The sequence below is a fragment of the Engraulis encrasicolus genome, chromosome 15 (genome assembly GCF_034702125.1).
Source record: "Engraulis encrasicolus isolate BLACKSEA-1 chromosome 15, IST_EnEncr_1.0, whole genome shotgun sequence".
Lineage (NCBI taxonomy): Eukaryota > Metazoa > Chordata > Actinopteri > Clupeiformes > Engraulidae > Engraulis > Engraulis encrasicolus.
The window spans coordinates 1,348,096-1,360,868 of record NC_085871.1 but is presented as its reverse complement, the minus strand read 5'-3'; the positions used below and the strand labels follow the sequence as shown (position 1 = coordinate 1,360,868).

Here is a 12,773-nt window from a genome sequence, read left to right as displayed (position 1 = left end):
TTTTCTGTGACAAAGTTTCACAAGTCCATACAGTCTCAGAAAAACAGGAAAAAAATTAAGCATTGCCACTTGCTAAAATAGACACCTTGAAAAACATGCCAGGGTTGTTAAGACAAATGACTGAGCTTTGATTATTTATTTAAAAATGTTTTAATATGGAGAACCAGGCTTGCCTCAGTCACACCATAGGACAAATGTGACATTTGACTCAAAATTAAGTATACTTATTTAAGCTCTGGATTTATTACACATTACTTTTTCACAACAACGACATTAGTTTAATCATTTAAAGCATTGACAATTTTGAAAGCATGAATTTACTTAATTTTAAGAGCCTGCGACAGCAAAATTTACACGTCACGTCATCTACCCATGTATCTTTTACATCTCATTTGGCCCATGGACTATTTGTATACCCAAAGATTTTCTTAGTTCTATCTTTAGAACAGTGGTTCTCAACCATTTTTGAACACCTCATCCTAAGCCTCCCAACCTCATTGACCTCATCACAAGACTGCCAACGCCCCCCTTATTAAACATTTTAAATGAACTAATGCCCTCACAGACAACTAAGCACCGCCTCCTCTTAACTATCTTTCTCAATGCTCCCCCTAAAGCTCCCCAAGGCCCCTGGGGGGCTGTACCGCCCCCGTGGAGTAACACTACTTTAGAACGTCCTGGTATAGGCCTACCTGCAATCCCCTTGTTGTTTCACTGTGTCAACATATCTCTTCTTGTTCAAGTCAAATAAATTCACATTTGCAAGCCCTTTATTTCGATTCATTCATTCGCTGCAGTACATCCATTTTGAACTGGACTGCAGGCAGCTGATGAATTGTTTTATGTATCATGTAGTGGCTCTCAGTTTACTCAGGACCATGTGACTGAACACCTCTCTGTTTCAGATTCCATTCAGTTTACAGCCATTTGTAATGTAGCTGATGGATTTAATGCATTGTGTCGTGGCCCTCAGAGTCATGTGACCGAGCACCATCTGCCTGCTTTGCAATGCTCCTACTCCTGTCTGCAGTTTGGGCATTTCACTTTCTCATAGTGACAGGTGACCAATCAGCAAGTAGCTAGGGGGAGGGACGTTGCGCTTCTCAGCCAGTAGCTGAACAGATGGCTAGTGATATTGGTTGATTTCTTCTGTTCTTTTTTTTCTCTTTGGCAGAGATGCATCTTTATGTGTAGCTCACCGATGGAGGGGGGCGTGATTCAGCTCTTTTCCCATTATTTATTTATTTATTTAGGCTACCTACCCCCCTCCACACTCCATCCCTCACCGAAAATGAACAACGACTGCTTTAATCTTGAGCTATTTTGGGGTCAGTGTTTATATTCTACACGGGTTCGTAGTGTGATACCAGAGTGCCTTCTTCTGGTGGAGAGATGGAAATATTTGATACAACCTGTGCAGAGCGTGTTTATCCAAATGATGACGAGGATCATTAAAATGGCTTCCAATTCAGCTAAGGAATGTGAAATGAACAAAACATATCTGTCAATGTAAATCTCTTCAGGTGAAATGCATGAATCAGTTGATATGACAATACAGAAGGAATGAGGTGTGTATTTATGTGCTATGTGTTTAAATGATGCTGGGTGGGGGTGGGTCAGGAGCCTCAGCACGACTTCAATGTGCTGCAGCATCCAGCAGGGTCTATCGCTCTCCATCCCATAGTCCTGTGCGGTGCTCTTCTTCTTCTTCCCTCTCTCTCTCTCTCTCTCTCTCTCTCTCTCTCCTGTGATGAGCTTGCTCCCTCCCTCCCACAGACTCCCTCCCCCTCACTTTCCTCTTCTCTCTCTCTCTCTCTCTCTCTCTCTCTCTCTCTCTCTCTCTCTCTCTCTCTTATATCATCCTGTACCTCTCTCCCTCCCCCTCCCTCTCTGCCTCTCTCTTCTCTGCTTGCGCTCTCTAAAGGTGTCCCAGTCCATCCGCTTCAGTTCAGACCCGCTGCTTAATCCTCTCGCGCGCTCACTCGCTTTCTCTCCCTCACGCTCTCTCTCTCTCTTTCTCTCTCTCTCTCACACACTCTCCCTCGTGTGCGATCTCTCCATCCTACGCACACACGAGCACACACACACACATCGAACAATCGGCTTGGGCACAGACACGCGCACGCACATACACACACACGCACACGCGCACACGTCTTCTTACACACAAAAATTACAAGAGCCCACAGCCAAGGCCTTTTTCATCCAGGAGGAGCACCGCACACCAGCACACAGTCCAGCATGGATGTTCTTATGAAGGGTTTCTCCATGGCCAAGGAGGGAGTGGTGGCCGCCGCAGAGAAGACCAAGGCAGGTGTAGAGGAGGCTGCTGCCAAAACCAAGGAGGGCGTCATGTACATGGGTGAGTAGCACAGGCAGCATCTTTCCCATTAACAGCAGACAGCCTTCGAAAGGAAAAGAGAGGAGCTGGTGCACTTGTCGACGAAATGCAAGTTTCCTATGCTGCTGTTCAAGTGACAAATATAGGGATGCGTAGACAATGGCAAAAGGAGATAGTAGTAGCGTTTAGGAGCAAGGCACAGGGGAAGTAAGCTGGTGTGACAGGGTGGGTGGGGGAGATGGGGATGGGGATGGGGATGAGGGGGTCACCTCTCTCCTAAATGAGGTCTCATGGGAATACCTGATCTGACACAGTTGTTAAGTAGACTGTGTGCTTTTTATTTTATTTTTTGCACATTCAAAGGATGCTCGTGTGATGCAGCATTAAATGAAAGAGCACTGCAGACCTGATGCAGAGGTGTGGTAATGGAGGACAAGAGAAAGTGATGGAGAAGAGGGGAGAGGGAGAGGACGGTGCATGGTGGTCACTGGAATAGCTGAGGTTTTTTAAGAAGAACATTCTATTTTTGGGGATGTATGACGTATTATTTCACCTTTAACCAACACGACACAATGATGTAATTGTGCATCTATGCCTCTTTACAGAGCCTTAAGGCAATGCTCGGATGAAAAAGGTCACGTGTTAACATTTGATCTCTGAAAATGAAAATGAATAATCATGGCGTGCGTGACAAATAAATTCAATTTTGAAACAAGTCCAATTAAAAAAAAACCTCACAGTTTATTGGTGGTGAATTCCATATTACATTGATGCGTGTGACAGAGAATCAGCTGAGCACTGCAGCAGTCAGCCCCACCCCCATCACTCTCTCTCTCTCTCTCTCTGCTCCCCACCCCCTGTGCCTGCCTGCCTGCCTGCCTGCCTTCATGCCTGCCTGCCTGCCTGCCTGCCTGCGTGTGAGTGTGTGTTGCGGCAGGATTTTCTTGCTTATGTGAAAGCAGTCTGATAACAATACCCCCACATACTCTCTCTGGGCTGTGGTGTAAAGAAATAATATTTCCAGAGAGGAGGGAGCAATGGAGCTGGAGCATGATAGGAACGGGTAGGAGAGCACAAACTGCTGTACCGTTGGTACTGTTATGTCACAGACTAGTGCACCATCCCTCGCTTACTCACGCTCGCCGCTCACCAAACAGATGGGATGGGATAGCAAAAGTTATTCAGAACGACGGAAAAAAAAACAGATGCAGCAAAGCCAAATGACATAATGTCCTACCCCCTCAGCCCTCCATATCCATTGCAGATCAATAATCTTGATCAGATATGAAGTCGGACCGTTTTGATTTCCTGGTCGCACTGTGCTCAGCTAGCCTCCCCGCTCACGATCAAATCAATGGCCTTTATGTATTTCGCAATCATAGTAACAGTGGGCATGAATTGATTGTAATCCCTGTGCAATAGACCAATATTCTCTCCTACCCTGTTCGCCAACTAGGAATCTTTGCGATGTAACCTTTTTTCTGTGCTAAAACTTGTGCTCTTTATCAAGGTCATTCCCTCACAATTCAACCTCTTCGACACAGTCAAATGTTTTTTCATCATCATCCCTGATTCATTCAGTTTCATTCATTTCATTTTTGATGAATTATTAAATATGTATATGTTTAGCATTTAAAACACTTATGGCAATATATCTTGTCTCTTGGCCTGGTTGCAGAGGGGAGACATTTTAATGGGATGATATGTGGGCAGCCATTTTCATGTAATGGAAAATAGTCTACACTGCAAAAGGTCCAGCGGCGACTTTCATACACATTATTATTATGCAGGCTGTTACAATCATTACAGTGTGGGAGGGTGTAGCACACATTGTCCTTAAACAGCTGCTTGCAAGTGGGGTTTGCCTGCAGCTGTGCAGTTGTGTTTGAAAGCGTGCTGTAATCCCGGGACGGGACGGGACACAGCAGCGCTGCAGCTGTTGCCCAGCCGCCTCTAGCGTGCGACGCGGAGACTGCAGTGGAGGGAGGAGGGGAACAGAGCGAGAGAGGGAGAGAGAGAGAGAGAGAGAGGAGGGGGGATCGTGTCGGTGATGGCATGGGGGAGGGGTTGTAAGGAGGGTTTAGGTTGGGGGTTGTGGGGTGGGGTGGGGGTAGGGGTGGGGTGTCTGGTTGGTGTGACGTCATCTGGCTCCGTTCCGCAGACGTTCCAGTGCTCCGCTCCAGCCAGTCACGTGTCAGTTCCTGCTGCACAGGGATGTAGAGAGAGAGAGAGAGAGAGAGAGAGAGAGAGAGAGAGAGAGAGAGAGAGAGAGAGAGAGAGAGAGAGAGAGAGACAGAGAGACAGAGAGATAGAGAGAGAGATAGAGATAGAGAGAGATAGGATGGTATTGGGCAGCAAAAGATATAGTGGGCAGGGACAAGAGAGTCTCGGAAGGACCCAGAAAAGAAGCCCTGAGAGACAGCCCCCACCCAGGCAGTGGGGAGGAGACACGTTCTATTTAGGAGATGGAGTAGGAAACTAGTCAGTTCTCTATTCATTTTTCTCTTTATGTTTCTCTGCCTTTAATCCTCAGATGCATATGAAGTTCGCCACATTGTAAGCTTGTCCTGATGTAAAATCGTATGGCGTCATGCAGTTTCTCAAGATGAGCCCCATTTAGTCTCTCCATTTTCATTTCCTTGTGCACCCCTTCACCCCNCCCCCCCATCTCATTCACAGTCTCACTGTCTCTCTCCTGTCTGTCCTCCCCATCCCTCTCTCTAGCAAGTTACATAACCTCCATGTAATCAGCAAGGCAGATGCTAAAAATGTACAGGGATGCACTCCACGCCAAACAGAGGTCAGAGGTGTATGTGTAGGGCTCCCAGCCTGTTTTATAGATGAATGTGCCAAAAGGCGTTTCATTATTGATCACCCTTTAGCCGTGTAGGTAGGGAGACCGACGGTAGATCAATGAGAAAGTAGAGGAGTATATATCACCAAGGCAAGGAGGGAGCCATGTTTATGGAGCGTAACTGTACTGCAGTCATCTTGGCTACAGTGAGCGTCCCAGTGCTAGAATGCTGCATAAAATGGCTGCCGGGAGGGACCCCCATGCTTTTGACCTTATTATGGTGGGCACTGACTAGTGTCCATCGGAAAGAGGGGATACAGACCTCTCTCTCCGCATCAGCGTTTTCCAACCTTTTTTTCCCTCCTCCGTACTCCCTAAGCCATTTTGTCATATGAGGAGTAGCCCGGCCTTCACTCATGCTCTGTATCTGTTCCTCTATCCCAATGCGACTACACTCCATATAGTATTTGTCATTATTAAATGTTTTGTTTCCATGTATCCCCTGAGGTGTGTTCACGTAACCCTGAGTGTACACGTACCTCTGGTTGTGAAACACTGCTCTACGTGCACCCTTGCAGTGTTTCATAACCAGAGGTACGTGTACCACTCAGGGTTACGTGAACACAACACATCACAATGTTACAGTGAATAAGATGCAAATCAACCCCTGAAACCAACTCTTTGTCCGTTTGTTTGTTTTTTCACAGGTGAGAAGACAAAAGCTGGTGTAGCCGGTGGTGTAAATTTAGGTATTTACTTTAATCGCATGACAATCCTATATAAGCAGTATGGCATAGTACAGTATGTACTATACAGTGCAGTATGTTATATAGTACAGTTAAGCTGTACAGTTATGTTAATACAGTATGTCATAATAAAGGCACTGCTTTGAGCATCCAAGTCAACAGATGGCATATTACACAAACCTTTTTATATTGATTCAACAACGCATTGTCATATGTGTTCACAACAATTCCTGAATGTGTACCTATAGTACAAAATGTAGAAGTATATTATCCTGGTAAACAACTATACATATATAATGTGCTGTATGTGCAAAGCATTGTTAAGTGAGACCAACAGGAAAAGGTCCATGCAGCTACAAATTTCTCGATTTTGTAGATAGTCTTTCAAAGAAGTAATAATTATTTATAATTAGAATAATTAGAATAATAATTATTCATGGATTCTGGAAATCATGACCATAAAATTAATGATTCTCCTTCTTCTTCTCCATCTCCTTCTTCTTCTCTGTCTCCAGTGTCCAACAGGGGTGGGGAGGGCATCGTGGGAGATGGCACAGTGCCCGCTGGCGACCTCTCCGGCCAGACAGGAGTGGAGAACGTGGCCGCCGGCTCCAACCCGGTGAGTCCCCCTCAATGTCACTTGGTAGTCATGGTTTAGGTAGAATAGTTCCCCTCAATGTCATTTGGTAGTCATGGTTTAGGTAGAAGAGTTCCCCTCAATGTAATTTGGTAATCATGGCCTACTTGTAGGTAGGCTATTCCCCCTAAATGTCATTTGGTATAGTCATGGCTTAGGCTAGTTCCCTCAATGTCATTTGGTAGTCATCATGGTTTAAGTAAGCTGTGACATCTGTCACATTAAGCGGCTTTAAGTCAATAAGGTGGAGCCAAAGTTTTTTTTTACTCTGCCAAGTTTTTAGCAGAACGTTTTTGACAGAGCTACTTTCCAGCTGTGTATGATTAACGATTTCAATCAGTTGCAACCAATCGGAAATCAGCTTTTAAATTCCAGAGGTTCATGAGTAGGCTTTATGCCATATTCCTAAAAAGTAGAAGCCAGTGTGTTCTTTTCAACATCGATATATGCAATCCAGTTGAATTGATCAGTTTCAAAGTCAACATGCGCTTATTGTTTTGTTATTTGTAATCTGTCTGTGATGTGGTTTGATTGAGACGACTGTGACCAAGTGTGGTTACAGTTCCTGTAACCTGTAATAATTGTCCTGTGAGTGTCTGACTGCTGTGTCTAATGTGTGTTATCATGTTTAATTTCTCTTCCATCACTCCTCTGGCTGTAACTCAGGATGAGGCTCAGATTGCCTATGAGGCTCAGGTGTCTGCCTTGTTTTGGGGGAAGGGGGACAATATTTTGCTGAATGAATGCACAGCATGCCACATAAAGCTTAGTATGGCCTGGGCATCAAGACCACCATAAACCCATTCAATCAGTTCAAGCTTCTGGCTAATGGTCTCTCTAACCATTGAGTACATCAATGTACCGGTACATCCATAATTGTTTTTAAAAAAAAACACACACACACATTTTCATTAATTCTTCATTATGTGAATTAATCACCTTAAAAGCTGCTATATTTATAATAACCCGCTGGAGTTTCTGACCTTTATGCTACACAAACACTGAAGCATTGTCATCTGAGGAAATAGAATCGTTTTGAAATTGTGGACTGTTAAATCTTGTATGCATACATCCAAGCCTGCTGTTCCATACTAACCCCAATTCATAGAAAACTCAAGTTGCTCAGAGAACTGAACTGGTAAGGGGCTGATGATGGGAAATGTCAACACCTGTGGTTACATCCAACTCTGAGCTGCACTATTAGTAAATAGTGTCTGCAAATAGTAAACTGTTGAAATGAAATATTATTTTTATATTATGTCACTGCAAATAAGTACAATCCTACAATAATATGTATAGAAAAATAATGCATATTGTCCTTTATTACTCCTCAACGCGGAGAGAGAGACTATCTCCAGTACCATAATAGGCCTACATTTGGAATACAATAAACAGTTGCAGCCCTGTCTGGTGATGCATACAATGAGTTGCATCAGAAGGACTCTGTATAACTTCAAGAAGAAACAAAGAATTCTGCTGTGTTATGCAATCAAATGTGCAGGCATGCACACAATGATTGTGGTATGTGTATGTCCACAGCATTGTCTTTACAGTCATAACTAAGAAGTGTATGGACTACTTTCACCCACTTGAAATGAATAGGTGTTAACCACGACTTTGTTGACATTTCACAGTCAGATATAACCTACATGCTCGGGCAGCTTTTTTCCCCTCTGAGGCGGGTTGACAACTTGACTGTAAACAAAAGCGTATGTGGGAATGTGCGTCTGTGTCTGTCTGCATCTGACGATGGCTTTATTCCCTGACAATGTGACTCTCCTCCCTCTGATGCACCCACTGCCATTGTGTCTGCCAAACAAACAGAACTGGACTGTAAGTTCTGGACTTGTTGACAGATCGGCTGAGGTTTTGGTTGTCATTGGTTGTTAATGGCAACCCACTCAGGCAACAATCGTGTTGATATCCCTCTCACCCCCCCCCCCCCCTTATTTCCCGAAAGCAATGGGAACATTCCCATTTCATCCAACTTCAAACAAAAATCTGACCAGAAAGATGGAGCACACCCTGTGCCAATGAGTGTTTTTATGGAATGTGAAAAAGACAATTTGATGTTGGTGAGGTGTTCTTCATCATGCAGAAAGTGATGTAAGGCACACCGACACTTGAGGTGCTGGCTACTGGCATAGTTTCTTAGTAATTGATCAAAGAAAGTGGCGCACACTCTGCACCACTGTAAACCTATTTAGAATCTATTTAATTAAATTATGTTTTGGCCGTTTGTGCTCTTCAAACTTTACAAATAAGAAGGTTCCAGGTGTCTAGAAATGCTCTATATCTCTTAGCCACTGGGATGAGTCAGCACAGGGGGAAACAGACTGCTTCCCACCTGCATTGCAGTGTGCCTTGCCATGCCATAGCTGCTCTCATAGGCCAATGGCGAGAGAGAGAGAGAGAGAGAGAGAGAGAGAGAGAGAGAGAGAGAGACAGAGAGAGACAGAGAGAGAGAGAGAGAGAGAGAGAGACAGAGAGAGACAGAGAGAGACAGAGAGAGACAGAGAGAGACAGAGAGACAGGCAGAGGCAGACAGAGAGAGACAGAGAGACAGGCTGAGGCAGACAGAGAGACAGGCAGAGGCAGACAGAGAGACAGGCAGAGGGAGACAGAGAGACAGAGAGACAGGCAGAGGGAGACAGAGAGACAGACAGAGGCAGACAGTGAGACAGACAAGAGGCAGACAGTGTACAGACAGAGACAGAGAGAGGCAAAAACAGAGAGAGGGATGGCAAAGAGAAACAGAAAGGGAGCGACAGACAGACAGAGAGGCAAAGAAAAAGAATAAGGCTGCTCCACCTTCACTATTGCAGGGTGGACACACACACACACACACACACACACACACACACACACACACACACACACACACACACACACACACACACACACACACACACACACACACACACACACACACACACACACACACACACACACACACACACACACACACACACACACACACACAGCGTTCAGTTCATGACCACTAACACACACACAAAAACGCTGCATCTATGCATGTGTGGATGATACTAAAACCTGAAGCTTGGAGCTTGAAGGAATGGCATCCTTGACGTAATGGTTTCGAAACGCACAGAGAGACATGAGCGTCTCGTCTGCCTGTTGTGATGCGAGTGCTGGCGCCCTAGCTCCCCCCAGTGGTGACGTTGTGTGTCTGTCCCACAGGCGGAGTACCAGGGCGGCATGGAGCAGGGAGGAGAAGGAGGAGAGGTGAGTAGCAGCAGCATCCATCTTTTCTCTGCAGCCACCATTTACGTATCCCATGCTCTTGCCCTCGAGGACAATATAGTAAATATGGAAAAGGTTAGGGAGAGTTTAGAATTCTCCAGAACAGCAGTGGATAAGAATAGCCTATATGTAGCTGCTGTCTATCTATCTGTCTATCTAAAAGTCTATCTATCTGTCAAGAAGGCTTGACTCTACTCTCCTGAAAAAGCATCTTGTTTTCTTTTAGTAAATGGTTGCAAACGTTCCGTTTGTTGATACCCCCAGAGCCACCACAATGTTGTAACACGTTATGGTACATAATGTACTTTCAGGTGGGTGTTTAGCTTAAAGGTGGACTGTGTAATATTTTTAGCAGTTTCTTTCCAGAGTTCATGTTGCCCATTCACAAATACGACCTTTTTCACAAATACTGACCACAACATTAAAATATAAGTAGGCCTAGGGCCTATTCATTATGATTGGGAAAATTGCACTTTTCATACTGAATCGTCTCCATTTCCTCCATTTTGAATGTCCAGAAATCAACATTTTTTAGCTGTAACTTACTGTATATTAGTCATACTAGTAAATATTAGTTTATTATTTAATACATATTCGTGAAACCATCAAATTTGGCAAAAGGCAGCACAGTTTCAATGAGCAGCATGGTTAAAATACCTGCTGCACCTTTAAAGCTAAAAAGACACAAGAATCCATAGGCAGTCGATATTCACATAGATGGGTCAGATTTTGACCATGAGCTCAGATTCTGAATGGTCTATATTATTTTTCAGTAGGGGCTCCACAGCCCCTCAGGGGGCGTTGAGGAGATCTAGGGGGTTGTTGAGAAGGATACAGTTGTGGGGGCTTAGTTACAATTGAGGTTCATTAGTCATAGTCATTAGGGGGCGTTTGATCAAAAAAAGGTTGAGATAGTGCTGATCTATATTGTCTTAGGATATCACAAAAGTAGCCATTGTTGAACTTCCCCATAGAGGGCTATTGTGGAGACATTCTCCAAGTAGAATAAATGCCACCTCTTTCTAGACTTGAAGAGGCTTAGCACTCTAATTTTAGCATACTAATATTGAGTTTAATTGGCTAACTGGCTGATGATGTTTCTCCTTTTGCTTTTATGTTCGGGTATCCACGGTCCATAATTGGGCAGTTTCTCAACCTTTTCTTGTGCTTGCCCACCTCTAGAGGTACACATGGCCTAATGATGTGATGTAATGTGAAGGAAATCACGCTGGAAACCAGGCTGGTCCGCTTAAAAAAAAAGAAGAATAGGCTAGAGTAATGGTTCTTAACTGGGTGCATCTCGGGAGCCACACTTTTCTATGGACATTACCTTGTGACCCAATTTGTTATTACGGTGTCGGAAACAGGTCAATGAAAAGTATAACCATGCATTTGACAACACACATACAGTGCGGTGTGTTTTGCATTAGCGTTAGCATTTTATGCTGACATACAATATGTCTATCAACTAATGGAGAGGAGTACATTGTCTCTTTGAAACTACAGTAATTTATTCATTACTGCATCTTGTCTCAATTTTGTAAAAGGGAGAACTCTACATTTTTATACCACATCACCCCTCATGACACCTCTGCTACCCACTTTTGGGTCCCAACCCACCAGTTAAGAAACACTGGGCAGGAACAAACAAACGGGTCAAAAATACATATAGTGTAATATGACATGTTTTGTAAAGGAATCTTAGAAATTACATTTGCAATACAATCAAGTCATATTTCAGGGGACCTAGAGAAGGTGTGTCTGTTGTAAAGGTGGCTGCCTTCAATATAGGCCTTAAGTGTGACGTAACGTTTCAGAGCTGTGCGTGTCCTCAGAGTCAAACTGTACTTATAATCACTGGGCATGTGTTGTGCAATGTATTGTAATGCGCTCATGTTGGCTGGTTGTCTGCTTCTCTTGTGTCCTGCAGGGTTACTAAGCTGCAGGTGGGCAGCCGATATCTCCTGCTCTCTCCCCCCCTCCACCACCACCTCCACCTCCACCTCTCAGAGCCCCGGCCACCAGCCGGCCTCTGCCCCTTCTAGACCTTCAGATGTTATTGATATTTTTTTGTGTGACTGTATGGATACCAAACTTCAACAAAGACTCTCCGAACCCCTTATCTTACCCATAATGCCCCTCTTCTGCTCGGTGTACCTCTATACTCACCTCCCACAACCTTTTCAGCGTGTTGTTGTTGTCATGCTACTTCCCACCCTAGTGTTACTGTTACCTCCACTGCCCGCCACGTAACTCCATAAAAAAACCTCACACTATCATCAGCAGACACACACACACACACACACGCAAACACATGCACACACACACACACACACCAGGACATTGCACACACACACGGGACACAGGCACACATGCACAATGCATACACACAGTCTTCAGACTGGGGAGCATAAAGGGAGTTAAGAGAAGAATACATAAAGCTGTTATTGCTCTGAGGCTAGCTGAGGGATGATGTGCGGTTGTGAGGGTTCGTGATGAGGGTGAAGTGGGGTAGAGCCAACTGTGAAAGTAAACCAAGCTATGCATGGATGTGTATGGGTGGAAAAAAAGATGGCATGGTTTTGACACGTTTTTAAACAAAAAAAATGAAGTCACCTTTGGTCCAGAACATGAGAAAGCAATATGTATTATCTTCCACTCCGTTTGGGCATGTAGCAATATAACTGTACTATATTTCTTTGCTTCGATGGGGACACTGTTATATAATCTGCAGTTTTCGTCTTCACAAAAGTGCAATGTGGTCTGCAGTCCAGTGAGGTCGGTGTGTATGAAGTCCACTCAGAGAAAAGAAAAACAAAACAAAACAGTACAATCCTCTGCTTTGTGTTCCATGTAAGAGTTTGTGTCATTGCTTGTGGATTGCAGTAATGTCCGTAGTGATATGGTTTGGCAGTGCATATTAAAAAAAACAAACAAAAAAACAAATCAAGGAAAAAAAAAAGAAATTATTTAATATGTCAGATTATTTTT

The 12,773-nt window shown here is 44.2% G+C and overlaps 1 protein-coding gene across 2 annotated transcripts; it reads left to right on the top strand.

Annotated features, from left to right (window-relative positions):
* Positions 1-1,937: 1,937 nt before the first annotated feature.
* On the top strand, positions 1,938-11,950 carry LOC134463592 (alpha-synuclein-like). 2 transcript variants are annotated; one of them, XM_063216767.1, is made up of 6 exons: positions 1,938-2,362; positions 5,843-5,884; positions 6,397-6,500; positions 7,185-7,214; positions 9,720-9,764; positions 11,713-11,950. In XM_063216767.1, the coding sequence occupies exons 1-6, from the start codon at positions 2,242-2,244 to the stop codon at positions 11,719-11,721; spliced, it is 351 nt and encodes a 116-aa protein (XP_063072837.1). In that variant the 5' UTR covers positions 1,938-2,241; the 3' UTR covers positions 11,722-11,950. The 2 variants fall into 2 exon arrangements, with proteins under 2 accessions (XP_063072837.1, XP_063072838.1); XM_063216768.1 differs by lacking the exon at positions 7,185-7,214.
* The last annotated feature ends 823 nt before the right edge of the window (positions 11,951-12,773 follow it).